The sequence below is a fragment of the Alosa pseudoharengus genome, unplaced genomic scaffold, assembly GCF_046254945.1.
Source record: "Alosa pseudoharengus isolate Yale_2024_CS ecotype anadromous, Long Island Sound unplaced genomic scaffold, YU_APseudo_1.1 YU_APseudo_1.1_scf_15, whole genome shotgun sequence".
NCBI lineage: Eukaryota > Metazoa > Chordata > Actinopteri > Clupeiformes > Clupeidae > Alosa > Alosa pseudoharengus.
Window position 1 is genome coordinate 19,878,654 of NW_027468620.1, and position 27,981 is coordinate 19,906,634.

General features: G+C 42.6%; 2 protein-coding genes across 3 annotated transcripts in view; one reads left to right on the forward strand and one right to left on the reverse strand.

Moving 5' to 3' along the window:
- fbxo11a (F-box protein 11a) lies at positions 1–25,003 on the forward strand. Of its 2 annotated transcripts, XM_076285807.1 has the most exons (23): positions 1–282; positions 3,138–3,277; positions 15,959–16,092; positions 16,665–16,746; positions 17,026–17,170; positions 17,374–17,503; positions 17,706–17,789; positions 17,882–18,014; positions 18,141–18,247; positions 18,393–18,504; positions 18,852–18,958; positions 19,144–19,281; positions 19,701–19,918; positions 20,207–20,387; positions 20,534–20,656; positions 21,073–21,158; positions 21,266–21,342; positions 21,506–21,649; positions 22,112–22,222; positions 22,316–22,423; positions 22,545–22,653; positions 22,741–22,839; positions 23,065–25,003. In XM_076285807.1, the coding sequence occupies exons 3-23, from the start codon at positions 15,979–15,981 to the stop codon at positions 23,192–23,194; spliced, it is 2,538 nt and encodes an 845-aa protein (XP_076141922.1). In that variant the 5' UTR covers positions 1–282; positions 3,138–3,277; positions 15,959–15,978; the 3' UTR covers positions 23,195–25,003. The 2 variants fall into 2 exon arrangements, with proteins under 2 accessions (XP_076141922.1, XP_076141921.1); XM_076285806.1 differs by lacking the exon at positions 3,138–3,277.
- The window catches only part of msh6 (mutS homolog 6 (E. coli)), a 10,597-nt gene continuing 7,618 nt past the window's right edge, over positions 25,003–27,981 (reverse strand). The window contains exons 6-10 of the mRNA XM_076285805.1: positions 27,434–27,551; positions 26,874–26,963; positions 26,611–26,765; positions 25,370–25,569; positions 25,003–25,171 (exon numbers count right to left, since the gene is read on the reverse strand). Of these exons, the coding sequence (XP_076141920.1) occupies positions 25,090–25,171; positions 25,370–25,569; positions 26,611–26,765; positions 26,874–26,963; positions 27,434–27,551 (645 nt within the window). The 3' untranslated portion in view covers positions 25,003–25,089. The remainder of the gene's footprint in view (positions 25,172–25,369; positions 25,570–26,610; positions 26,766–26,873; positions 26,964–27,433; positions 27,552–27,981) is intronic.

Sequence of the window (27,981 nt, forward strand, 5' to 3'; positions counted from 1 at the left end):
CAAGGCTAAGATTGGGTTGAGCGGAGTGTTACGGGGGTAGTGTTAGGAAAAACACTTTGATCAAATCTTCCTTAAATTTACAACGGGGCGTTTTAGTGCAATGTTATACCTTTTCTAATCTTCACTTAAAAAATTGAGCTTGGTCTTAATCATTGGCAAGGGTTCTGTTTTCTTTCAAATTCTAAAACCCTCAAATGAACTCCGTCAGAGCTACCAACCGAAGACCCAGGCGAGTGTCGAGGCCGCGCCCGGTGCAGCCGGAAAGGAACAACCAGGAAAGAGGTAGCCAAACCAGCACATATTTTAACATTTCGCTTTATGTCTGATTCGGAATTCAACAGTTTTAGTACTTTGACAGATTGCGTCTTGTCATGTGTGTACAGATTATACACTACAATGTGTGTATATTGCGGGTTGACAAACCATTAATCTTAATCTGGAGTCAGTAGGAAACACCGAGGCTTCTCCATAATCGGACGTTAGCGTAGGCCGCGCTTTGTTTGGCTTGGTTTGCTCTTAATCCTTACTGATCTGGCATTTTTCTGATTCATGTTTGTATGTTTTAATTGCAGCTTTCTCATTCACGAGTTTGAACTTTCACATAACTATATACAGCGTTCCTCAAATCTTTCCTTTTTTGAATGGTTATGAACAGTAACATTGACTCGTAGACCTGCCCTAGCCTATTGCTAATGTTAGCCGGTGCGCAACCCTAGAAGCTATGCTAGCCACCGAGCTGTAGCCATTGAAAATCTGCTTTTACTGCGCTGGGTCTGAGGAAAGAGCTGCCATTTTTTAGCGAGGATGGAGTGTAAAAGTGTAATTGGAAAAGCAGTGGTCTGGTCAGTTACGTGAATTAGGTTTCAGAGCGGACGTTTGTTGTTTTTTGTTGGGTGATGCACAGTGTCTGTAACGTCAACTTAAATAGCATAACGACTTGATGGATTGACTCATTAGTTTCTATGCTAGTCAAACATTTCGCACTGCTGTAACGTTGATCAGTCTGCTAACTTACTATGCTAACGAATTAGCATGCCCAACCGGTGCAATGATCAAACTAGGTAACGACGATCAGCCGTTAAGCAACACGCAGTTAACCCGTTTACGCACTGCATACCGAAAGTTGCCTAATTAAGTTACATGGAACATCACTGTCACCTAACGTTATTTTACCCAGTTGACGTTATTAGCTCACGTCGGTCAGCTAGGATGGCTAACTTCGGATAGTTGACGGAACATGCAGAAGCTGGCCACCATTATGTTTGCTAAGGTTAACGTTAATTCTTCTGTGATTTAAAATGGTTTATTTAGCCAAATTTTATTCATTTTTGCCATTTGTCTGCTACATTGCCAAGTAGCCAGTTAACACAGCAGTCACCTATGTTGTGCATCTAGTCGTAATGTTACATTAATCAGTTTTCACTTAACGTACGTCGTTAGCTAATTTGCTAACGTTGCTTTTGGGTGCCAATAAACGTCAGCAATGATCTAACCTGGAGAAGCTGTGTTGACTCCCAGTAACTAAACGTTTTGTCAAACAAATGTTAACAGTGGTTATTTTAATCAAATTTAATCGTTAATTGAATTGGTCTATATGCCTTCGCTACATTTTAAAGTAAGGCAACTGTCACAACTTCTTGTAAATTATTTTTTACAAGTAGCTTAATGTTAATGTTACACGGGACATTGGAAATGTTGTTAGTCTCCATAAATACGCTGCTGAAAGTCTGTCATAACTCCATAGCTCCATTCGTCTTAAAATGTTGTCTTAATGCAACATAGTATGCTACAGGTAATCTTGGATAGTAATCATCCAGACAGATTTTTGTGCATGATGCACAACTTGATCAAAGGCAAATTGATGTCCGCTAGACCATGGTTACTGTGTGTAAACGTTTGTGAGTTGGAAGTTAGTAAACCTAAAAAAAAAATCTCATGACCTAACTCACTCGTTTCAGTCGCAACTAAAGAAAAGCACGTTATGCAAGAAGTCCCAAGGGGTTTCAGAGGTCTATTGACATATTGTTTGCCACTCAGTGTGTGTATAGTTTCCATGTTAAAATATGTATACAAAGCGGTGTTATCTGGTTGCTGATTGTTGTTTTACAAGTGTAACATGTCACCTCATCAAGGTTGGTGTGGGGCATTTTTTTTGTCAAATGACAGACCAAAACAACGTGTAATTTTGTCATTGGTATACATTGATAATACAAAGAAGGTTATGGTGATGAAGGGTAGGTACCTCCACAGCAGTCTTTCTTCCCTGGTTGCTTATCATGCAAATTTGAATTTCATACATCCTTTGGGATAGGCCAGACTAATTTGAATATACATGAGTCCTCTACTCTCAAAACTGGAACCCTCATTGTGACGTTATGCCCCTGTATTCTTTTCCAGCCATGCTCCGTTTTGACAGGATTACATACAGCTGTCAAGTAGGGCTCAGCCTATGTAATGAGTATTTTTAGGGTGAGGAAAATTGTGGTTTATCGTTTGAAGAGAGAGGGAAATCAGTAGTAGGTTGTTGTATAGCCTAATCTTTTCAAATACGCAAAGGGTAGGCCTATGTTTCTGTAATACAGACAGGGCTGTATCTCGTTCTTGACAGCATATGTAATGTCAAAGTTTAAGTGAGCTTGATGTCTCATGCTATAGAATGCTGTGTTTTGCCATTTGTAGATTTGTTTGTAATGCACACCTGATTGTTCACCAGTATTCCACACACAATGTTGCTCATGTATCCTAATGGCTAGACCACAGTGCTAGCAGTGCCCTCAGTCAGCATTCTAATGAAATGTGTTGCTGCCAGGGCTGCACAATTGTCACCCGCCAAATCATGCAGCCCTAGTGACTGCCTTGTGCTGTAAGTCTCTTGAGATGAAAACATCTGCTAAACAAACAAATATGAATTTAACATTTCAGAACTTCTAAAGAGCCTTATGTTGGCAAAAAGTGTTGTCTTAAACTGGCTACTGTGCGAGAAAGAAGACATGGCTACTATTTGATGAAGTCCATCTAAAAGGCTTCAGGCATTGATGACTTCCTTAATGTTCTTTGGTAGACTAGGTGTGCATTCAGTTCTGTGTGTAGGCTAGCCCTCTTTGATATTGATTTAGTCCCCTGATTCCCACTCTCAGTTCAGCCCTAGTTGAAGTGGCGTGTCTTGCCATCCCCAACCAAGCCAGGTTTGTGCCAACACTGACCAAACAGCAGCTTTCTCAGCCACTGATGGGTTGTCTCTGGCATGCAACTGACTGATCCCTGCGCTGCTCAGAAGGTAATGTGGATTAAGGCTTGGATGCAAATATGAGCTTTTGTGTAAAATACAATGTCTGTCCATGTCCTGGAAATAGTGCAGACATTGATTGATATAAGTAGGAATGGGTGGAAGCATATATTTTGAAATGGAGTAGTCATTGGGTTGTATAATGTATCAGGCTAATCGCTCCAAAGAAAGCCATGTAAAATTAGTCTGGATTAGGGTCATGCTCACTGGACGGACGCTGGTCTAGTTGACCCATCAACACCGACTCCGATAGACTCTTCGTTTATTAAATTAATTGTTAACTGTGATTTTAAGACTGTTGTTGTTGTTGTGGAAACTGGAGACCATGGATTATGCAGATTAACTGGGATCTTCCTCAGATAATGAAGTCTAAAAAGACAGTACTTCGGTGACAAAATTGTAAGAGTTTAGATAATGTCACTCGGTGTCATTGAAATGTATGATAAAGAATGAATGAAGTTTGCCATAGTGCCATTGTTAATGTAGGTTTAGGGCCCTTGTTAATTAAAAGATTGTAATGATATTCTGTGTTCTTTGAGGACCTTTAGGGCAGATATCATTGTTAGATTGTAGATGCATGCCTTTTGTTTAGGGCTCTTTGGTTGGTTGCTCAACATCATTTTCTTCACACTAATCTTATGTTAATGATGGCTAAGAAACTTTTTGGTAAAGGCTCACACATTTCTTTCTGATTGGTTTTGTCTTTGTGTTAGCAGTTGGTGTATTAGAGACCTATGTAGGTAATATGGTCTGGTGTTTATTAGGGGTGCAACGATACACCAAATCCACGGTTTGGTTCATACCTTGATTTTTGAGCCACGGTTCAGTTCATAATTTCAAAAGTATTAAAAAAGTATATATACTCTTTTGATCCCGTGAGGGAAATTTGGTCTCTGCATTTATCACAATCCGTGAATTAGTGAAACACACTCAGCACACAGTGAACACATAGAAGCACACACTAATCCCGGCGCAGTGAGCTGCCTGCAACAACAGCGGCGCTCGGGAGCAGTGAGGGGTTAGGTGCCTTGCTCAAGGGCACTTCAGCCGTGCCTACTGGTTGGGGTTTGAACTGGCAACCCCCCGGTTACAAGTCCGAAGCACTAACCAGTAGGCCACGGCTGCCCACTAAGACCAAAAGCAGTCATATGAGACATTGTGAGAAGATGCTTACACAGGTTTTATCTCATATGTGCCTTAACTTACTACGTCAAATACAGTGTTTTCCCTGTTAAGGACCATCACAGCATGTTGAGGTGGTGATTGTGCTGCTAGATAGGGGCCCAAGGGGGTTATGTGAAGAAAATCTTAAAACAATTTTTGAACACAAAATTGAATCTGTTTTAGGCTTACTTTCTCTCAAAATGTCATTTTGGTATGAAAATATTGAATTGTAGCGTAGTCATTTTACCCAAGCCTGTTATCAGTGATATACAGAACTCATATTAGGCCTCTCCTTCAGCAGCAGGTACAGCAGCAACAAACTAAAACTAAAAAAGATAACGTGTTTTATTATAAAAGTGATGTAGCTCCATTAAGAACAGTGTAGAGAATGAGTGAGAGCGGGAGAGAGAGAATGAGAAAGAGTACACAAATAGCTGGAAGATGAGAGGGAAGCTTGTGACCAAAGCAAAGGTAGTGAAGGTGAGTTATGCAGTTTGAACTGTTGGATTGAATAAAATTGCTACTCCTCGAACTGAAGCTAAGCTGAAGCAGGAAAGAATAACATATCAGTAACATTTACAAAATGTTAGCGAAAACTCTACTGCACTATATTGGACTTCTGCTATTATTCAATATGCCATTTCAAACTAATTTTGGCTGATGCCAGTAAAGAGATGCCCATATTTTTAAAATAAGGAAATCATTGCAACATGGCATAGATGTAAAATATGCAATTTGATATGTAGATCTCTTTGAACAGATTTGTATGATGCATCTGAACCTGATAGGGTGTTCCAAATATAGGCCTAATCTTACCGGTTTATCTGCCAGGAATATCTGCAGAAATGTTCATATCTGCAGATACAATTCTTAAGTGATGATCTGTTGATACCGATGTCCTACCGATAATATTGTGCATCCCTACAAATTAGAAATATTTTCTATGTAACGCCCTCTACGGAGTTTGTTTACGTGTCCCCAACCAGTGTGGTGAAGTACCGAGCTACACTGACATACAAGCGCACAAGTATTAACACCGTCCCTAAATACTCAACAAAGTGTAGGCCTTACGTTGGTTAGGTGAGTGCTAGACTCAACAGAGAACAATTTCTGCAAGAGTCTTAAATTGTGTAGACTAGAGTCAGTGTAAATCCACAAATCTGGCTACTTTTATGTTTTTGAACTCAGTGGTACGAGATGGAGATAAACATAGTTGTAGCATATGAAATCGTAGCTGCATTTTCTTTAGGGTAGCTGCATTGTAGATGTAGTCATTACTGACTGAAAACAGTTAAGCTTATCCAAAATATTGAATTGTAAGAAGCAGTTAACGGCGTGACAAAGGGTGACAAAGCTCTAGTGTTTGTTTGCATGAGCGAGCAAGCGAGCAACAAAATGAACACTGTTTATAAGACATTTGTAGTTCACTGATTCGTTGTTATGCCGTTACAGGTAGTTTTGGTTGGAATTACTGTCCACTATGAAATTGACACATTTCATCAGACTTATGTAGACAGAAGTGGGATGATATGAACTGTTACTGATTTTTTTTTTTTTTGATGTTGTCTTACCAGTCCCTTCAGAAAATCTTTGTTTTTGTTGACAACTGACTAGTGTACCCTAATGTGCGTGTACACACACTAACAGAAAGAGAGACAGGTCTATTCAGTTGTAGATGGTAGCAGAGCCCTTAGTGCATGCACCTCCCCTCATTGATCAGCTTTATGATGTACTCCTGTGGCTAAAACAATAGGGAGCCACCGAGGGGCTCAGCACAGCACCAAGCCCCTTTGTCATCTCTAGCCCTGCCGTCTTCTGTGTTCTACCCCTGTCCATTCTTGGAGGATTGCCTGCTTTTGTCAGACAGGGCAGCTGCACAGACTACCCTCTCACATTGAAAGATAAAACCAGATCGAACGAAAGTAAGACCTTAAGGCAGGACTTTTTGAAACACTGTTCAGTTTTCTTCTACCCGAAAAAAAAGATTGACTCGGAATATCCCCAACTGCCTAGAATCATGCATTTTGGATGAGGGGTAGCTTTCACAGACTATGATGTTTTGAGGGCAGCCCAGAATTTCTATTAATTTAAATAATGTGCTGTGAATGCAGAATTTTATGCCTGTTAGGTAGTTCATTAGGTCAGTCACCAAAAATCACCCATTCCCAGGTGATGCATACGTATGTTTACGTGCAGTCTCTCTGTTGTCTCTGTTGTGATGAGGCCCTGTGTTGTGCTGTGGTGTGGTGCGTAGTGTTTGTAGTGGTTACTGGACGAGTAGCCTGGGAGAGCACCTTTGCTGCCTGAGCAACAGGCTGGCGTCCACCGGTGGGGGTTTGCATGGTCGCCTGTTTGCCTTATGGATGGCGTCCCCCCGCTCACCTGCAGGTAAAATGGGATCACGGCGCCCGTACACCTCTGTCCGATGATCTAAGCGCGCCTGGTCTATGTTTGTCTGCTTTGGTACATGTGCTCTAGTGTTATGTTAGTGAGGGACAGACAGGTGGAACAGTATTAGGATTCTTTTTGATTTGAGTTTCTGTTGATATAATATACATGGAGGCAAGCAGATGATGAAAGATCTCAAGTCATCATCCTGTTTGAATGATCGCTATTTAAAAAAAAAGTTGAAAGTGGGTTAGAAGTATGCCGTATCATTGTTCTTAATATGGGTCAGGAATGCAATTTCTTTTGCTGCAGGAAGCTAAGCGCTGCCTGGCCTGGAAAAGAGTGTTTTTGTGTGTTCTGCTTCATCATCTCTCACCTCAGACAGCGTGGTGTCAGTCATAATTAACTGAATGGGTGGTTTTAGATGATGACATTTCTTTTGTCCACACTGGATGCTGAGCAGGTTTGGAAAGGACATCTGAGTTGTAAGGTTGCTATGTCTGGGTTGCACTTTAGCATTGCAGTATTCCCTTCTGTTTGAGCCACTGTCGGCTTTAATTTGAATCTAGTAGGCTAGTGGTTGCATAAAGTAAACAACTGTGATATCTTAATTCCCAGCCAGGTAACCTTTCAATCCCAACCTGCCTTTTAGGAAGCCCTGTACTAATGAAATGTCTGCTATACATAGAGCTAGTGCTAGTACAATTATAAATGTGTGTTAGCCTATATTTGGTCAAAAGCCTTTGTGGGAGTTGCCAGGAGTTTAAAAAATGTATGGTGGATAGTATACATTTAGGCTTGTAATTAGAAACCATTTGCTAAGAGCACCTCTGGTTATAATGGCAGGTTATGATGCTTGATCAAGAGTAATGCATACTTAATCCTGTGATTGGCTCTCAGGTCTGCATTCAGTGATTTGTTTGACTGCTATTAAAGGACTGGAAGAATGGCATGTGAACAAATAAGTAATGTGTCTGCAGGTGGAGTGTGTTTATGTAGGGTTGTTCGATTATTGGACAAATCATCATAATTATTTGAATCAATAATGATCCATCATCCATTTTCTAAACGTGATAAAAAATATAGGCTCTATTGAAGATAATTCAACTGGATTTATAACTCAAGACAAAATGCAAGCGTTGTTGCAAAATAGAATGCAGGAATGCGCTAATTTTCAATTATATTGTTGATTGTCATAATTGATGATTAATTGATTAATTTGATTTATTGCACATGTTTAGGTAGAACTTATAGGTCCAGTTACAAACACCAATTGTGTATGTTGCTATAATTTCCTGCAACTCTGGGCATCACCTGAGAGAATTGCCTGGAGATGGTGGTGTGTTATAATATTGTGACTGATGACTTCTAGTGTAGGGGTTAGAATCTGGTATGTCGAATTCATCCCCTTTTAGAAGTTTCCTTTCTCAGTTGTGGTGGCCATTTGGATGTCTGATTCATTCACACCAGTGCTCGCTCTTTACACACATCCCCATACATCTTTGGCCGTGTAGCCAGTTGTGTAGTACGGCAGTGACTCACACATGCTAAGCACTTCAAGTGTATCACTGCTTGACTCGGTTGTTCCCTCTCCGCTGTCTGCTTTCACTTTTCTTTTCTCCGTGCAGTGGTGTTGCTTTCCAGTGCCTGGCAGTGAGCCACCTCGTCGTCTGTGGTTGCCCCCTCTCTCCTCTGCTCTCTCTCTCTCTCTCTCTCTCTCTCTCTCTCTCTCTCTCTCTCTCTCTCTCTCTCTCTCTCTCTCTCTCTCTCTCTCTCGCTCACTCTCTCTGTCGCTGCTCTGTAAACGGCAATGATTTAGGTTTGCGTTTGCTGCACTGTAGTGGTCAGAGGTTAGGCAGCTGTCTGGGATGCTTCTTCACGGCTTACTGTTTTATCCCACTGGCTTTAACCCTAAGTAGTGACAGCAAGCCAGTCCGTCCCCTCTCCGGGTGACGGCAGCCGGTTGCCGTGCAGTCGCCGTTCCAGGATGCAGGCAAGCGTGAACCAGACTGGATGGAATTATGGCATTTTGCATAATTACAGCATTCTAAAGGAGCTGAACAAGCTCTCCATTGAGAGCGCTTACTATGGAATGTATTTGACTATAGATAAGGCTGCTAAGGAAATGACAATACTAAAACAAATATATATGCCTAGGCTACTTCATAAATAGTAGAGAATAGCCTAGAATGACTGTTAACAGTTAATGATTCTTTTTGTGATTTGTTTGGAGCAGAGAATGCAATACATCTCCTGTGAACTGGAAACATGCATGCTCAAGGGTGTTAGATTGGAAATGGGAAATGCCGTTTTTATTTGGGGATTCCCCTTCAGTCAAGAACAGCTGTGTGCTTGCCTCTCCTTGATCATCAGCGGCTTCCTACAGAGGTGCAGCTCAGCACTTAAAAACAGGGTCACCTCGTCCACTTTAGCGAGTGACCTTGTGAAACTGTATGCCGCTTTAACCTGGTTAGCCGTGCGCCTCTTCTGAGTAATTACATTGATTTCTGATAGCGGGCAGCTCGGAGGCATGGTGGCCTCGTGTCTCTTCTCTCGCTTGCAAATGGTCTCAATGAAGTCAAAATGGCCGCAAGTCTGCTAGAGTAGGCCTAGACATGTTTTCTCTCCCCAATTCTCTCTCTCTCTCTCTCTCTCTCTCCCTCTCTGGACTCTTATTTGCTCTCTCTATTAGCTCTGCAGAGAAGCAGAGCGGGAGTTCATCAGCTCTCTCCTCCCGGCCTGATGAGTTTTGTCCTCCGTGAAATGATTTCTTACTGAAGGAAACACACAGGCGATTTTGGTTTCACCAACAAGACGGGAGGAAGAAAATGAACATTTGTGAAAAAAAATTTTTCGGTGATAATTCCGATGCTTTCGTCACCCCACTTGGTGTTTTTGTATGCCATCTTGGTTAATGAGACCGCTGCCCCATTGTTCAGAGGTGATTAGAGTGATTGCTGTTCCTACCCCACTGGTTGATGGGATCGGGAGGCAGAACAGAAGCTAGAGATGGAAGCAACATCGGCAAACTGGCAGAGAGTATCCCACAATCAAGGCTAGAACTCCTCTTCACACACATAATTGTGTAAATGGCCTAATCATAATAGGGTGCAGTGCTGTTTAGTGCAGAGGATTGCCAGTGCATAGAAATGGCAGTATGAAGGCCTGTAACTCCTCTGCTCCTCAGTGATTGCCTTGCTGTCTTTGTCATGAGATTTATCAAGGAGTTCTCAGGAAAACAAGTAGCCTATTTATACCCAAGACCGAGTGTTTTGAGCACTAATTGCACCGGCACTTAGTCATTTCTAGCCCTTCATCAAGTGGATTTATTGTTACATTAGGCTCATTGTTATGATGAGCTCTTGGTTGATTGTGATTAACCACGTTCCATTACCAGCTGCTGCAGTTTGCCCTCACATCAGAAACATATATGGGCCCATGTGAAAACGGAAGTAGCCAACTGGTCTGTCTTCTGTCTGCTTTTGATTGAAGGGAGTTGAATGAGAGCGGACATTCGTAATGCGACTGCTCCCTAAAGGTAGTCACCTAGCACGTTGAAGGAATGGTGTCCGGCTGAGTTGAGCACTCTGCGGTCATCAAAGGCATGCCAGTGTAGTGTCCAGACTACGGCCCCCATCCCCCCCCCTCTCCAAAAACAACCCCTGGGCCTCTACAGAGCCCTTTAGGGTTGTCCCTCACCTGCTTCTTCCCACGCAGCTGCCGAGCGACGCGGGGCCTCCAGCTGGCATGAAGGGCTTCTTCAGGGAAGAGCTGGGAAATCCAACCCTGCACTCCCATGCCTGTGTCTCACCCGGCCTGGAGCATTCGATGAGGCCATCTACAGGAACACTTGTCCTATCCCCTCCCCTAGTGTCATTGAAGAGTTATTTTCATGTAATCAGCAATGATGAAAGATGCTTTGTGTCTTTGTGGCTCACTCTCTTAACAAGGCCTGCGGTGTTTACACGCTGTCTCTGCTCTGTTATTGAGGTGAAGGCACGTGGGTAGGTCTGCGATAACCCGGCCACTTGTGCGTGAGTGCGTTAGGAGGAGGTGGGGGCAGCCGACATTTGTCCTTGGGGCTGAAGGAGTGAGCCCTCCCAGTCACTGACAGGCAGCGTGGGCGGCACTTACTCATAACTGCCATTGTGAAAGGAAGGAATGTGGGCAAATATTACTGCTGTCAGTCAGGGGCCTCCGGAAGGCTGCTTTTGAAACACTCACTCACACACACTCAAACACACACACACACACACACACACACACACACACACACAGTTCATGGCAAGAATTGAGGGGGTTGAGCATTACAGAGCACTGTAAATTTAGGACACAGTATGTTTATGCACAGTTTATGTTGAGCTCTTTTCAGCTTGTTGATATTAGGCTCTTTACAGTTGACCTTTTACATCGTAAATCAAAACTATTGACAAACAAATTAGCTGGCCATGTCACCGTAAATTGGATAACTTTACAGCTCTGTACATTTCGTAGATGCTGTATGCTTTACTCTTTACGTTATCCCTTGTGGTAGTGGTGTTACCAAAGCCAGACGCCATCATTTCTTCTGTTATTCCAGGTCAAAGCCCAGGGAGAGAATTGTGAAGCATGCGCAGAGTGCCTAGTCCAGTATGGGTCCAATTGAACGCATATATGTAGGAAAAAAATTGGAAAGGACATTTTTTCCAGTAGCACTTGAGCGCCCAAGCTCAAAAATGTAGGAACACAGACAAAAATAAAATAAAAAATGACATTTTGAGTCTGTTAAGAGGCATTTAGATGATGCCCCCACACCTAGCATTGTAGCTTACTGGGAGCACTGGCCATTAGCTGCAGCTACTCCAGTTCGGTAGCACCGATTTTGGTTGTTTTATTTCCTATCGACTAGTGTTGCACGGTGTATCGATACTAAAAAGGTATCACGATGCCTTCACGCAAAAAAACGATACTTTATTAAAATAATAACATTCTGTGTCTGTGTGAACTGCTGCTCTCACTGCTCCTTGAACGCATCTAGGCAAGTGGGCGTGTCAAGCAGGCAGCTCTGAGTGAGTGCGCATGGATAAAACAAAAGGTGAAATCTGGAACTATTTCGGATACATCGCAAATACTGAAAGCAAGTCATCAGGTACACAGAGGCCCGTTTGTAAAATATGTTTCTAAATCATTTAAAAGCAGTAGGCTACGCATGGAACTTAGCTAAACACTTCGCAGACATATCCCAACATTTTTAAAGGGTTCAAAGAACGACAGGTTAACGAATATGCTATAGAAAACACGACTACATGGTTAGTGCCAAGTTCTTCTTCTGTTTTAGTCTAGCCTAAGTGAAACGAGTATGGTTCTCTGGGATAAAGCGAACCTTCCTTCATCAATGAATTTTGACGAGACATAACGAGCTGTAATCATGTGCTAACGTGATGAAAGCGAAATGTTCACGCCAGAATAACATTACCATAACTTTGTTTATTTGTTCAATAATTATTGCCCAGATGTAGGATAGGCTACCTAAATGCGCTAATTAAAGCCCACAGCATATAATACCTACCATTGAGTCCTAATAATGATAGCGGCTTATTGTTACGTGGTAGCAAATCATGTTATCAAAGAAATAGACGTAATGTAGGAATGCACACAGATATATTGCAACAGGTAATGGTGTAGGCCTATCTGACGAAGACCTGAGTGGTTGGAACGTCATACTTGTACACTGGGCGCAAAGAAGACTATCCTCACATTTATCCCTTTGCAACTGTCAAAGAAATCCCATGAACACGGGAAGGCCTAGAGTAGCCTATACTGTACATCAGATGGCCTAAAGATTAGGCCCCTCTGCATAGCATTCAGTCATTTGCATGCAGTAATTTCAACACTGACCTTGATCTAGCCTAGTTTGGCTATTTAAAGCTACTTTATTGCCAAAACACAACACAATGTAAATGAACTATAACAAACAATAAAGGACTTAATTACACAAAGTAGGCCTACTATTTTACTGACTATAAAAAATAATAATTATGTAGGAAGTTTAGAACCCAGAATTGACCTGCACACTACAAAAGTGCACCGAATTCAACACAAATGACTCAACACAGGTAGGTATGAGTCCTTTCTTTTCCAGATATCTTAGGATTTCACCGTAGTATTGTTTCAGTATCGAGTTGTGATATTTATGGCAGGTATCGTATCGAAGTTTTAATTTTGGTATCGTGACAACACTACTATCGACGGTACCTAGTGACGTCTAGCAATCTATGAAAGATCCATGTAAAAATCGTCCGGATTTCTCCAAATTATATAATGCATTGCCATATTTGCATTTAGCCTGTATATCAAGTATCCTGCAAAATGTAATTTATTTATTTGTGATTCCATCTGTAAATCTGAATATGACCATGGTGACCTATCTGCATACTGCCCAATACTACTACTAAAACAGCCCATTTTCTCTTCCACAAAACCCAACGTAGCCTAATCAAGGATATTTATATTTATTTGAAATATCTGCATTGATGGGGGGCAGAAGGCAAATGTTACTTGTACTTTAGCTTTTATTCGGTGTAAACAAGCATGCATGGAAGCCTGGAGTTGTTTGTAGCTTTCTACCTTTGAAGAAAACAGGAGTATTATCTGAGGCTACTTTTGTCTCTGTTCAGGCCATCCTTAAAAATATTCTTGTTTGCAGTAACAGCCAAAAAAATAAAAAAATGGGTCGGTAGGTAGGTCAATATTTTTTTTTTCAAGATTCAAAGTAAAAAAAAAAGTACAATTTTGGTCATGGTGATTACTGTACGTAGGTTTGAATTTAAACAAATGTGTATATTGTGACGTAACTGACTGGGTCCTCAACCCATGCCTTCAGGCGCATCACTGCAAACCTCAATCTGATGCAGGTTATGTAGACCAGCCTTTCTCAAACTTCTTTGACCTGAGGCCCAGTCATGGCCCACCCAACCCCAATCCCTCCCAATCAAATTGTCATTATCATTATCACAATCATTATTATGCCTATATTGTTATACATGCACTTTCACTTAAATGTTTTGTGACATGCACATCAGAGGACTGCTTTACTAATGTAAGATATAATTAGTTTCATTGCTTTTGCATGGTTGCCTGATGCTTGCATAAGAAAAGAAATGCTTCTCAAAACAGCAACAATTATATGGGTGCTATTCTTTTGGGATGTTTCCCTCATGCAAGCATCATACATTGGTATGGAGAAAAAAAAATACATGTTTTTTAATGAAGTTTAATTTGAATGCCTGAATGTAAGGATTCAGGAAACACAATACCAGCTTTTTTGGCGAGCAGATTAGGCGTAAATCACTGATCTGTTGATCTTTAACAGATAGAAAGAAGGCTAATAGCTTTTGTGCCACGTTATATTCAAATTTGACTATACAATACTCAGTGCTATACAGTGTATTATACAGTCTCTGCTCTGTTTCTATGGAAGTTCCAAAAATCAACGTCGTTCTATTAAAGAGCAGTTGGCAGGTTGAATTTAACTGAATTAATGCTTAATCTTGTCTGAAGAGGTCTTTTAAAAACACATATGTAGACATTACTACGTAACACAAAACCTAAAATCGAAATTTTAATGAAAATGTGCTTATGTCGTTAAACAATTAAATAGCATTCAACAGGTTGAAGCGGAGCTTTGATACCAACGTTATTGATTAGTTTCAGTTTCTCTCGCGCAGACGCGTACGCCTGCATTGAATGAACGCTCATACATACCACCACTTTATTATATGGCTCCATGTTTAATGACCTCGATAGCAGAAACGTTTGTTTTCTTTTTTTGTTGGCCCGCGGTATCTTGATCAACTTCGAGCAAATTATCAGACGAAGCACCGGGCCTAATTTCACTCCACGACTCCGCGGACCAGCAGTCTCTACGTTGCGGACCCATATTTTGAGAAATACTGAATAGACCACAACCAATTTCAATTCTTCAACAAGGCCACCGTTAAACCAGAGGGAGAAGGGATGGGAAAAGATCTGGGCACAGTTCTTCCAGAACTTCGTGCCAAGTAATGAGCGTTGTCGAGATGTTTGTGTGAATGAAACGAAGCGTATAGGCCATAGTGTGACATGCGTAAACCAATGGTGTAGAGATGATGCCACAGGGTTTTATTTAAGAGAGCCTACGTTTGTATGTAGGCAATTTATATTCACAATACTTAGGCCTACTAAAATAAATAGTATTTTATTTGTATTGGTTGTGTAGAGTAAAAAAAAAAAATCGGTCGGTCTTAACGCAAGTTTACAACCGGCAAGTCGGTCGGACTAAAAGGGGAAAAAATAAATATTTGGGTCGGTTCTAAATTAACAGGGTCGGTCGGGTTACGGCAAACGAAAATATTTTTAAGGATGGCCTCACTACAGCTATATTTTGCATATTGCAGTCAATATCTCAACTGGGCTAAAAGGCATATTTCCTTTCCTTCTCTCACTGCATTTTCAGAATATCATCCTGCTGCTCCTATATCTTTCTTCGTTGTTGGTACATTTACATTTTCCCGATGAATTCAGTGGATTGAAGAAATTAGATTTACTTGGCTGGCTAGCCTAACGTTCCGCCAAACTTTTTCTGCGCACCCTTGAATTGGATAGAAGCGACTAGCGATTGAGACACTTAAGGTTTTGCGAAACTGCTAACGTTGATGGGAGGTGTAGTTGTTATGCTGCATTCGCAACCTGATTCTATGGTTTGCACCAGTAATGTTTTTCGATGTTGCGGTGTATTTTGCAGACAAAGATTTACATGTTTAGAAGTCATTAACCAGTGCCACTACGCCTAAATATTTTTTTGCACTCTCATGCCATGCGTAAAATGGGTGCACTGTAGAGCCCTGATAGTAATGTGTAAGGCGGTTTTAGTTACTAATACAATCATTTAATCCCCTCCCCCAACATGTAAATGTACCGTTTGTTGTCTGTAACAATTTCTGTGACTAAGCCATGTTCATGCTTGTTTGGTTTTTAGCTTGATGACTGAGTGTTTACACCAGTCATGACTACACCGAGGTTAAGACCTAACTATGGAGCACAATGATGATCATCAGATCTTTGCTGAACACACAGGATGAGCTTCATGCTTTTTGTTCACAGATGAAGAGGTTCCAGCAGATATGGTGGCAGAGGAATCTGGGAATCCGGCAGCTCAAAATAGTCCGTACCAGCTACGAAGGAAGTCACTGCTACCGAAGAGAACAGCCTGTCCCATGAGCAAAACGAGCATGGAGGCAAGTCCACTATAGTCCCGCTCCAACTAGCTTCTGTGTTAACTGCACAGGGATTACAAATCCAGAACCGTTTGTAGCCTTTAATGGTTGAAATATCCTTTTAGAACATATTCTGGCCTCAGATAAATGTGAAGTCCTGTTTGAAAAACTCGGGCCTTTGATAACATGGAGAGTGGAATTAAACCCCCCCCCCCCCTTCTTCTCCCTATCCTCCTGAATTCATTACTGTTGGTGTCTGAGAGAGAGCCAGGCTCAGCTGCCATGGTAATTTATCTCTCTCATTGCAAAGGTGATGTTTCAATCTGTTATTTAACTCATTTGGAGTCCCCGCTTCATTAAAACCAACTGACATTTAGATAAAGGCCATTTGAGGTAATGGCCTAATTTGGTCCGACAAAATCAGTCAGCACCTGCACCATTTTGAATCCGTTAACTTAGCGGTGATCGCATCACCTCATGAATTCTTTTTTGAATGGAAGGCCTGGTCATGTCAATCCAAGTAGGCTGAACATATGGAACATATGGTGATGGATAAAGGGATGTTTGTAGCTAATCATATTTTGTGTTCACAGGGTGCCTCGACTTCAACCACAGAGAACTTTGGTCACAGAGCCAAACGTGCCAGAGTATGTGGAAAATCGCAAGACCTGCCAGGTAAGGAGCTAGGATTAGTGTTAGCTGTTACACACAGAAAAAAAAAATTCTCACAATTTACACCAACATCAAACAAGTGCTGCTACAGATATACAGTCCAGTCATCCCTTAAATGCAAAATCTCCGTCATATCTGTCAAGGAACTGTAAAAATGTATCATAACAAAACAGTTATGATAAATATTAAAGTTTCTGTAAGGATAGGGGCCAATAAATCCGTAGCATACGAGTCAGCCCTTGTTTGCAAAGTCCAATTGAATGTTTCCCCTCCCCGTCTCAGCTGCACCAGCAGAGCAGTATCTCCAGGTGAGACTACCTGACGAGGTGGTCCTGAAGATCTTCTCGTACCTGTTGGAGCAGGACCTCTGTCGGGCTGCCTGTGTCTGCAAGCGTTTTACTGAGCTGGCCAATGACCCCATCCTATGGTGAGACATCTGCTTGACGTCAGTATCATTTACTCTGCTTTACTTGTTTGTTGTACGTGTTCATATCTCCAGATGCTTATCTCTATTCTCATATCTCTATTCTTTTGAAGATGATGCTGCTTGAGCTCTTTACCCCTTCCCTCATGTCTTCATTATGTTACCTTGTGTTTATCTGTGTGTGTCTGTCCGCACACACATTACAGGAAGAGGCTTTACATGGATGTGTTTGAGTACACACGTCCCATGATGCACCCCGAGTCTGGAAAGTTCTACCAGATCAACCCCGATGAGTACGAACAGCCCAACCCCTGGAAGGAGAGCTTTCAGCAGCTGGTATGCGTCTCTGTAAACACCCACTAGTTTTGCCTCTGCTCAGTTATAGACCTGATCAGCCTGCTAGTTTCCTCATTTGTGGAGGTGATCTAAAAGCCAGGTGGAGCTTTACAGGTGGAGGGTTTCACAGTTGCTCTCAAGTAACATTATTTACAACTAACAGGCTTTGTTTGTTTGTTTGTTTGTTTGTTTGTTTGTGCAGTACAAAGGAGCGCATGTTAAGCCAGGCTTCGCTGAACATTTTTACAGCAACCCAGCCAGATACAAAGGAAGGGAGAACATGCTGGTGAGTTGTGGTATTTGGTCGTCATGGTCTTCTGAAGCTCATCCTGGTCAGTAACTTGTTAACTAACACCACTCCCTATCTTGCTGTTCCAGTATTACGACACCATCGAGGATGCCCTTGGAGGGGTCCAGGAGGCCCACTTTGATGGCCTGATATTTGTCCACTCGGGGATCTACACGGATGAGTGGATTTATATTGAGTCACCAATCACCATGATAGGAGCTGGTATGTGGTGTGGCCTGGACATAGTCATTCATGACCATCATGTCCTGGTCTGTAAATACACTGCCTCTGTACACGCACTACTTTAATTTAATTAATTTCACAATTATTTATTGTCCCTAATTTTAGCCCCTGGCAAAGTAGCTGATAAAGTCATCATTGAAAACACAAGAGACTCCACATTTGTGTTTATGGAGGGATCTGAGGACGCGTACGTGGGCTATATGACCATAAAGGTAGGTTGTGAACATCATTGGATGTTACAGAATTGATGTTTTTATCCTCGTCTGTGGTAATAAACAGTAGGTAAATAAGGCTGTGCGCTCTATGCGCTAAATCCTGATCTGTCTGTCTGTGTGTGACTGTCTGTCTTTTCTGTAGTTTAACCCTGATGACAAGTCAGCTCAGCACCACAACGCTCATCACTGCCTGGAGATCACGGTCAACTGTAGTCCCATCATCGACCACTGTATCATCCGTAGCACCTGCACCGGTATGAATAACAACTACTCTCTTTGTGTCTGTCCTAGCTGACCTTGACTATTTAAGTTTGAAGCAGTCTTGAGCCTAGACCAGATTGGAATACCATATTGTTTACAACCTAAACTGAATTCTTCTCTATAATCTTATTGTGCGATATAACTTCTGCATTAAACCCAGATCTATTTCATTGGTGTCAGGTATACTGTGTCATTTGAGCATTTGGTTAGGACCGATTTTTGGGTATGCTAGTGTGAGGTGTTTTGGCATATCCCCTGTAACATACTGGTGTGAGCCCTTTGCCAAAGCTCTGTGTGTGTGTGTGTGTGCGTACGTGTGTGTGCTCTGGTGTCCCTGCAGTGGGCTCAGCCGTGTGCGTAAGCGGCCAGGGCGCTTGTCCAACCATCAAACACTGCAACATCAGCGACTGTGAGAACGTTGGCCTATACATCACAGACCACGCACAGGTAAGACAAACTCATTCTTTTTCTCACAAAGAAAAATTAGATGCATACGAAAACATTAAACATTTGAAAGGTTTTGAATTCCTTTCCACAGTCAAATGTGTGTTGTGTTTACGATGTATTGTACTAAATGGCCACAGTAGAACACCATTTTCAAGCTAATAATTGCCCCTCCTCTCTCATTCTAGGGTATATATGAAGACAATGAGATCTCCAACAATGCTTTAGCTGGCATCTGGGTGAAAAACCATGGCAACCCCATCATTAGACGGAACCACATCCACCACGGCCGAGACGTGGGCGTGTTCACCTTTGACCATGGCATGGTGCGTACAACGGCGGACAACAAACTGCTTTAGACTTTAGGATCTTGAGTGGCATCTTCCCTCCTTCATTCAGAAAGCACTAGATGCACAAAGCGTGTGTGTGTGTGGACATGGGGCTGTGTATGAACGTGTGTGTGTGTGTGTGTGTAGTATACTGCTTAATCGCCTTGAAGAGGAAAGCATTGCTATCCTGAAGCTTAATCCTCATCACTGACGGACCCCTCTACCACAGCAGTTACATAAGTGTCTTAATCCTGTGCCGGAAAATTCAACTCCTCCAAAAAGGAGTAAATTGTAAATTTATGGAGATCCGCCCAGTGCTGTTTTGTTACTTTGAAGTTTTGGATGAACAACCCCCCCCCCCTTTTCCCTAAAAGAAAGTCACCTCTCAAAACTAAACCACACTCTCCCCCTCACAGGGCTACTTCGAGAGCTGCAACATCCACCGGAACCGGATAGCGGGCTTCGAGGTGAAGGCCTACGCCAACCCTACGGTCGTACGCTGTGAGATCCACCACGGTCAGACAGGTGGCATCTACGTGCACGAGAAGGGCCGGGGCCAGTTCATTGAGAACAAGATCTATGCAAACAACTTTGCTGGGGTCTGGATCACCTCCAACAGCGACCCCACCATCAGGTGCTTAGTATAACATCATCTTTTATGCTCTGTTGTATATGCATGACTGATGTTTGATTTTCCCATACATGGATAATGCCTAGTCCAAGGCTTAGTTCAAGATTTGTTTCTTTGAATGGAGATTTCCATAGAAGTTCTTCTTTAGTTCAGGACCGGGCTTAATTCATGTAGAGGAATGGCCCTGCTCCCATATGTTTCCGTCTAGTACAACATGTATGGGTTTGTTCAAGAAGTATGAATGGTACTTTATGGCGCTTTGGAAGACTAAAGTTGGTCTACTATACACAGGGGTAATGCCATCTTCAATGGGAACCAAGGCGGAGTTTACATATTTGGCGATGGACGGGGTCTTATAGAAAGCAATGATATCTATGGCAATGCCTTAGCTGGTATCCAGATTAGGACTAACAGCTGCCCCATTGTCCGGCACAACAAGATCCACGACGGACAGCACGGAGGCATCTACGTGGTATGTAAACATGCAATCTAGAAATTTAGTTTGCCTCCGCTTCAGCATGGGGAAAAGCAAGCTTTACCATAACTAAGCTATGTATGGAAGATCTGTTTTTAATTTGTCATAAGATTGTAAAGACGGATTTTCTTGTGTCTCTGAAGCATGAGAAGGGCCAGGGTGTGATCGAGGAGAATGAAGTGTACAGTAACACGCTAGCCGGGGTGTGGGTGACCACAGGAAGTACACCAGTCCTGAGGAGGAACCGCATCCACAGTGGGAAACAGGTGTGTGTGTGTGTGTGTGTGTCAAGTCAAGTCAAGTCAAGTCAGTTTTATTTAGTATAGCGCATTTAACATGCACAAAGTGCAACCCAAAGCGCTCCACATACAAGACAATAAGACAAAAAATGCCAGACGGAGCGGCGTAGTCGCCAGCGTTCCCGTGACGCCAAGACATACAAGACAGACAACACAGCAAATTGAAAATAAATAAATAAAATAATAATAATCATGTTAAAATTAGTCCAATTTCCAACCGGCTGAAAAAGTCCAAGGGCAATGATCCGCGTGAAACTGCCAATGCAAGACCAACAAAGTTATTTCACTGTGTGTGCCATGTTTGTGGTTCATTCAAAGGAATTATCTGTAGTGCAGTAATGAATTTGCATGCTAAATATTTGTTTTTGTGTTTAAACACGCAGGTTGGTGTTTACTTCTATGACAACGGCCATGGTGTCTTAGAGGACAACGACATCTACAATCATATGTATTCTGGTGTCCAGATCAGGTGAGTGATGATCCTGCAACAGTCATAATGAGGATTTTTACTTCATCATAAATTTGTTTTGCTGCCGATCGATTGCTAATGCCTGTCTGCTCTTCCTCGATAAACAGAACTGGCAGTAACCCCAAGATCAGACGAAACAAGATCTGGGGAGGGCAAAATGGTGGCATCCTTGTTTACAACTCTGGTGAGTACTGTCATGTTAGTCTCTGAATTTATTTTCCCCTGGAGCCCAAACACTCTTGTCAGTGCTCAAAAAGTCTTGCCCCTGGCTTTGGTAAGAATCTGGTAAGAATCATTTTTGCTTTGTGCTATTTCACATTGAATATCTTAACTTTTCTTCAACTTAGGTTTGGGTTTCATTGAAGACAATGAGATCTTTGACAACGCCATGGCTGGGGTGTGGATCAAAACGGACAGCAACCCCACGCTACGGAGGAATAAAATCCACGATGGGAGGGATGGAGGCATCTGCATATTCAACGGCGGAAGAGGTGAGCTTCCAGGGTGACCGTAGATGCGAATGTTTGCGTTTGCGAACAATTGCACACAATCTGCGGAGGTAGTTCTCTACGAACATACAGTGGAACTGGGCGTGAGCTTAATGAAGGTAACAATGCAATTACCGTTACAATATAATGTTAACACCAAATCATTCGAATTGAACTGTTCAGAGAAAACATGTTCACCACAAACGTTTGCCAATGTTTGCCAAATTTGAACGTGCCTCTGGTCCCCTATCTAAGTGTGCCCTCTAGTCTTCAACTGGCCTAGTCAGCTCTCCCTGTGTCTGGAGACATCGGGCTGGTCTCTCTGACTTGAAGATTCAAGCCACTTCTCTTCATTTGTCTGCAAAGATGGCTTGGCACACTCTAACAGGGAGCAAATAGATCTATTGGGAGAGATTAGAAACCTACTGGATGGAGTAGTACTGATACTTTTTTGTGTGTGTTCAGGTTTGCTCGAGGAGAATGACATCTTCAGGAACGCTCAGGCCGGAGTTCTTATTAGTACCAACAGTCATCCCGTATTACGGAAAAATCGGATATTTGATGGCTTCGCCGCAGGTAGGATGGAATGAGATTAAACATGGTGATGTCACTTGTATCTAATAAATGATTGATTTGTAAGTAAAAGCCGGCATTGTGTTCCCTGAACAGGTATCGAGATTACAAATCATGCTACGGCGACGTTAGAGGGCAATCAGATTTTCAATAATCGCTTTGGAGGGTTGTTTCTAGCATCTGGTGTCAATGTTACTATGAAAGGTAAAAAGCAAAGATTATTTTCTCTGTATATTTACGTAGAAATGCTGAAAGTAATGAGACGTGCATATCTGAGTGAGCAGGCGTTAATGTCCCGCTTGCTTCACTGTCTCCATCTCTGCAGATAATAAAATAATGAACAATCAAGATGCTATCGAGAAGGCTGTGAGCAGAGGTCAGTGCCTGTACAAGATTTCCAGTTACACCAGCTATCCAATGCACGATTTTTACAGGTAACCACCCTTGTCTTCTTCTGGTCAACCTCTTCTAAATGTTGGCAGAATTTGGCCCTACCTCATGTTCATCTCCTCTCCCTGCAGGTGTCACACCTGTAACACGACAGACCGCAACGCCATCTGTGTGAACTGCATCAAGAAGTGCCACCAAGGGCATGATGTAGAGTTTATTAGGCATGATCGGTTAGTGTCCTCTCCCCTACTTCCTCAAATGATGTTCAGCAATTGGTTCCAGTGGTATCCTCAAATAAAGTGAACAAGGCCTTATGCTTCACACTTTCAAAGTGAAATAAACATTTAAGTTAATTGAAAGTGAAATTATGTTGAAAGTAAAGTAACTAGTAAAAATGTTTTCCCCTGATTGACTTTAGTGCTATAGTCACTCACCTGCCTTGTCTCTATTGCCAGGTTTTTCTGTGACTGCGGCGCAGGGACGTTGTCAAACCCGTGCACACTGGCCGGAGAGCCCACGCATGACACGGACACACTCTATGACTCGGCGCCCCCTATCGAGTCCAACACCCTGCAGCACAACTGAGCTCCCGAGGCCTTGGCCCCCTGACGCCTCTCCAAGACTCTTCCCCCGCTCCCCCACCACATACGCACGCACACAGACACAGACACACACACACACACACCCCCCCCCCGCCTCTCCCCAGCCCATCATGCGCGTGCTCCAAACCCAGCTCACAGGGCTTAACAAGCTAGATGTAAAACAGTTACACGTCACTTGGACTTGTTCAACGTAAAAATTAATGAGAGAGAAAAAAAAAGAGAAAATGTCTACTTGGACAACGCAAGCAGAGGGGACATTTATATTTAAAACAAAACAGAAGTCATGGGGGGGGGGGGGGGGATGCATTTTGCTGTGGACTTGGCTTTTTTTCTGTTTCATTTCTTGCGACCCCAAGTTTAAAAAAAAAAAAAAAGATTTCCAATGGGATGGAGCTGTCAGCATGCAGAACTGGGTGTGTAACCGGCGCTCAGCACCCCCCCCACCACCCAACCCGCCCGCCCTCCCCTCCTGGAGGCTGAGGGGTATATGGGAGAGAGAGAGGGAGAGAAAGAGAGAGATTCCTTTATCCCCCCCCCTCCCTTCACACCCACCCCAAAGTCCTGTCCCCAAGTCACTTGGGAGATGGTTCCCGACAGGAAGTGGAATCTCCCGAGGATGCGTGTGCCGCCGGCCCTCCGAGCAGCAGCCCTGTTGTGTGTACAAGTATGGACAAGTGTGTGTGTGTGTGAGCGTGTGTGTGTACAAGTACGGACAGATGACCCAGCACTTCAGCTTTTTCACTTTTTTTTTTGGTTCATCATTTTTTTTTTTTTTTTTTTTAAAAGAAAAGATGTTATTGAGATTTTGATTTTAACGCTTTCTCATGTAGTTTTGTATTTTCAAGCAAAAATCTTAATGTACTTGAATATCTTTTATTTTATTAAATATATTAATTTGTGGGTGGGTTGGGAGGGAGGGTGGGGTTACTATACTTTAGACTTGCTGTAATTGTACTCATGCTGCAGGGTGTAAGTTCTTTCTGTGAAAGAGATTATTGGGGGTAAGGGGAGGGAAGCAATGGATAACACTAATTGCCCTCCAGCAATGTTGAATTTATTGGTATAGAAGGAAAAAGGGGGGGTTAAGAAAAAGAGACGTTGGATTTTAACCGTTTTAGCATAATACAGTGTTTTCACGAGACTGGTGGTGTGACACTTTTCTTGGCCCTATAAACATTTTTGTAGTGTGTTTAGATTTAGTAAAAAAAAAAAATGCCCACCCTTTGCCCTGTCCCCAATCCTGTTCCTTTCATTTCCTGGTTTTTGGTGAACTGATGTGTGTGCGTGTGTTTAGAACACTTCTCTGAAATGCCCAAAGTGAGATTATCCTCCAGAATTGACTGTGATTAAAGATCAGCCTGACTGTGTAGTCAACTTTTGAGGGCCAGTCTCGTGGAAGCACTGATGTCAGAACCAAGCCTTGATCTAGCCTTTACTGGGCTGGCCAAAATGGCGTCGGTTCCCGTTGGTGTACACATTGCTGGAGATATTTATCTTTTTTTGTCTTCTTACAAAGAGAAGCTTCTGCTCCAGTGAAGCCAAGACGAGTATCTAGACAGCCGTTTTATTTTTTTGCTTTTTTTTTTGTTTTCCTCCCCCAATCCAAGTGTATTTGGTGACTGTGGGTTTTCATACAGCCTGAATTGTATGCATGTTCCATAACATCTAGACTTAATATATTGTGGAGTATTCAATAACCATTATGTAGATGTTAGTATTAATCAAAAAGGGTATAATTTCCTAGGCAAAGAGGAAAGTGTTTCATTTTTAAAAATAAACTTTATTAGATCATTTCAGTAGTAAATGTTGTGATACGTGGGGGGTAGAAAAACAGTATGGAAACAGAACTCATGGGAGGGGTGGGGTCAGTGGCTTCCATCACAGACTGCCAATCATCTCAACTAGGGGGGTGAACTGCTCCAAGCCGGCAGAGGGATCCTCAGCAAACGCACAGAGCTTCCTGTTGCGAGAGAAGAAGGGGGGGGGGGGTCAGTGTGAGAAGTGGGGCATGATTCGGCAAATTAATGAGTGGTTGGACTGTTCAAAATCGCAATCATACAATCAATCTATATATAATATGTGATAAGTTCAGAACCAAATCACGCTGTTGTCTACTACTGAGAATCCACACACAGAATAGAATCAGAAAAGTTCTTACCTGAAGAGCCGGAGGGTGACTGTGCTCTTCTCAAACTCTTTGGCCTTCCTGTGGCCAGATTGGATGACCGCCTCTGGGAGGCTGGCCAGTCTGGCAGCATTGAAGCCATAGCTCTTGGGACAAGCACCGCCGATGAACTTGTAGAGGAACGTGATAGTCTCCTGACTGGAGTCTTCACACTCATTCTCGACCATGCAAGCCTGTCAATGTAGCGGAAAGGGGAAAGACAAGACCGAAGATGCCATGATGTCAATATTGGGCTTACAATCCAGTGGGGTATTCCAAGTACATGGTTCAGAGACAAGTCTGCAATTGGTAAGAGTTGACAAATGATCTACGGCCAACTTCTAGATTTAACCACAGAGCCTGTGTATAAGTTTATAACGCACTTAGGGTTCAGATAGACACGTTCTGGTGATGGATTATTTGAGACAAACAGTCCTTCAACACTTGCATACCAGTAATTGTATATGATCACAAAATACTGCCCTCCAGTGGCAAAAAAGAAAGTATGCTGCAGGATGTCAATTTCGACATGCATTTCCAGAAATATTTGGATGATGGAGATTCTTTTAATACTAGAAAATACCTTATCCTTAACTATGATTATTTGATTACCACTTAAAATACTATTAGCAGCCTTCAATCGTTGTTCAATCAACTTGTTCAATGCAAAATATCAAATTGATCCCTGGCCAATAACCTACATTATGATGCCCCCTTGTGGCAAACATGTACAACTAGTGTAAACAAAACAACCAAAAAAAGGACATGTTGGTGCAACTGCATTCAAATGCGCCATTTGGTAATTGCACATTAACACAAGGGCTGGCTGTCTGGATTCAGAATTATAGTAATGTGACAAAAGTTTACCAATAAGTACACATCCAGAATGAGGGATACGTGGAATGGCGAGTCTGACCAAATTACTGTAATCATATATAATCATGATTCTGAAATATAAAATCTCATCATTATGAATATGTTACCATAATATCTGAATGTGGTCCCCTGACATTAGTGAACTGTGGGGAATTCCAAGTATGTGGTTTTATGACAAACCTGAGTAGGTAGACCCAAATGGGTAAACCAAATAGAAGAGCCCTACGGCTTTGTTTTGAAAGGACAATCCTGCAGGGCTCCTCGTGTAAGAGGTTTACCAAAGGAGTACCTAATTAACTCCGTCAGGTTTGTCATTAAACCATGTCCTTGGTGTCCCCTCCAGGCCAGTCAGCACTCACCATGTGGCCTAGTCTGACAGAGGGGTCCTGGGCACGGTCCTCCACCAGGGAGTGGTAGTGGGTGGAGAAGAGCGTGCGGCAGCAGATCCGTTCGGCCAGCTCCTTCACCACAGCACTGGCGATCGCCGTGCCGTCATACGTGGCTGTGCCCCTACCTGCACAGAAGGCACAAACCATGGCGTTAGGACACACACACACACACAGAAACAGGACTGTATCTAGGCAGGACAGAGGTTAGCCAGGATGACTGCTAATGGCCTCACCCAGCTCGTCGAGGAGCACGAGGGAGTGTCTGGTGCCGTGCAGGAGGATGCTGGCCGTCTCGCTCAGCTCCACAAAGAAGGTACTCTCCCCTGGAACACAGAAATGAGTCAGAGTTGCTCTCCCACAGGCCATTCCAACTCAGTCAGAAGACTTACATTCATTACATGCATGTTCAATTTCAATTTAATTTCCTTTATAGCGCTAATAATCGTTGAAAGCCAAAAGCCTGAATGGTAAGTTAAACCTTGAGCAGGACCCAGACATGAAATGTGACGCAGCTAAAACTACATGGTTATGGTTATTATATGTAGCAGACGCTTTTGTCCAAAGTGACTTACAGAAAATGAACCTTACAATAGTTATAATTAACAGTTAACAGTTTTTAAATGACGTCTCCCAAAGGCAGTATAAGTACAATATTAAGACTTACATTCAATCATTGTGTAGTTGGTGAACATCACGATAGTGGAATCAAACCAGCAGAGTGACCTGATCTGTATGTGGCACTGCCAGTACCATGCTTTGGCGCACAACCACCGGCTTGTGGTTTTTAACTCACCAGCCATGATGCGGTCGGAGGCCCCCAGGCGGGTGAAGACTCTGTCCACGGGGGTGAAGCGCAGGGACTCGGCAGGCACGTAGCAGCCCAGCTGGCCCAGGATGACTATCAGCCCACACTGGACGGGAAGGAGAGGAGTCAGCAGGTTAGTAAACAAGAACAACAACAACACATTTTCATTCAGGGATGTAGTGGAGGCTAAACGCAAGAAAACACAGTTTAACCACCTCTGAAGTTTCAGAAAGAGTTTATCTACCTCTTACCTCAAAAGAGTTTATTCACCAATTCCAACTTTTAACATTTAAAAATCACACTGTATTATCCACATTCACGATATGTATACTCTAGGAACCATTTAATACCAGGGCAATTTCACGCAAAACCGTCACACCCATAACACCAACACAATGCCATGGTATTTAGTTGCCGTTATGGACATGACAGTTTTGCGTGGAATTGCCCACCACTGATATTGTTATAAACATTGGACAATAACCTCCACCATCATCAAACATGTTCTGAATGCCTTTTTTAAAAATCCAAAAGCA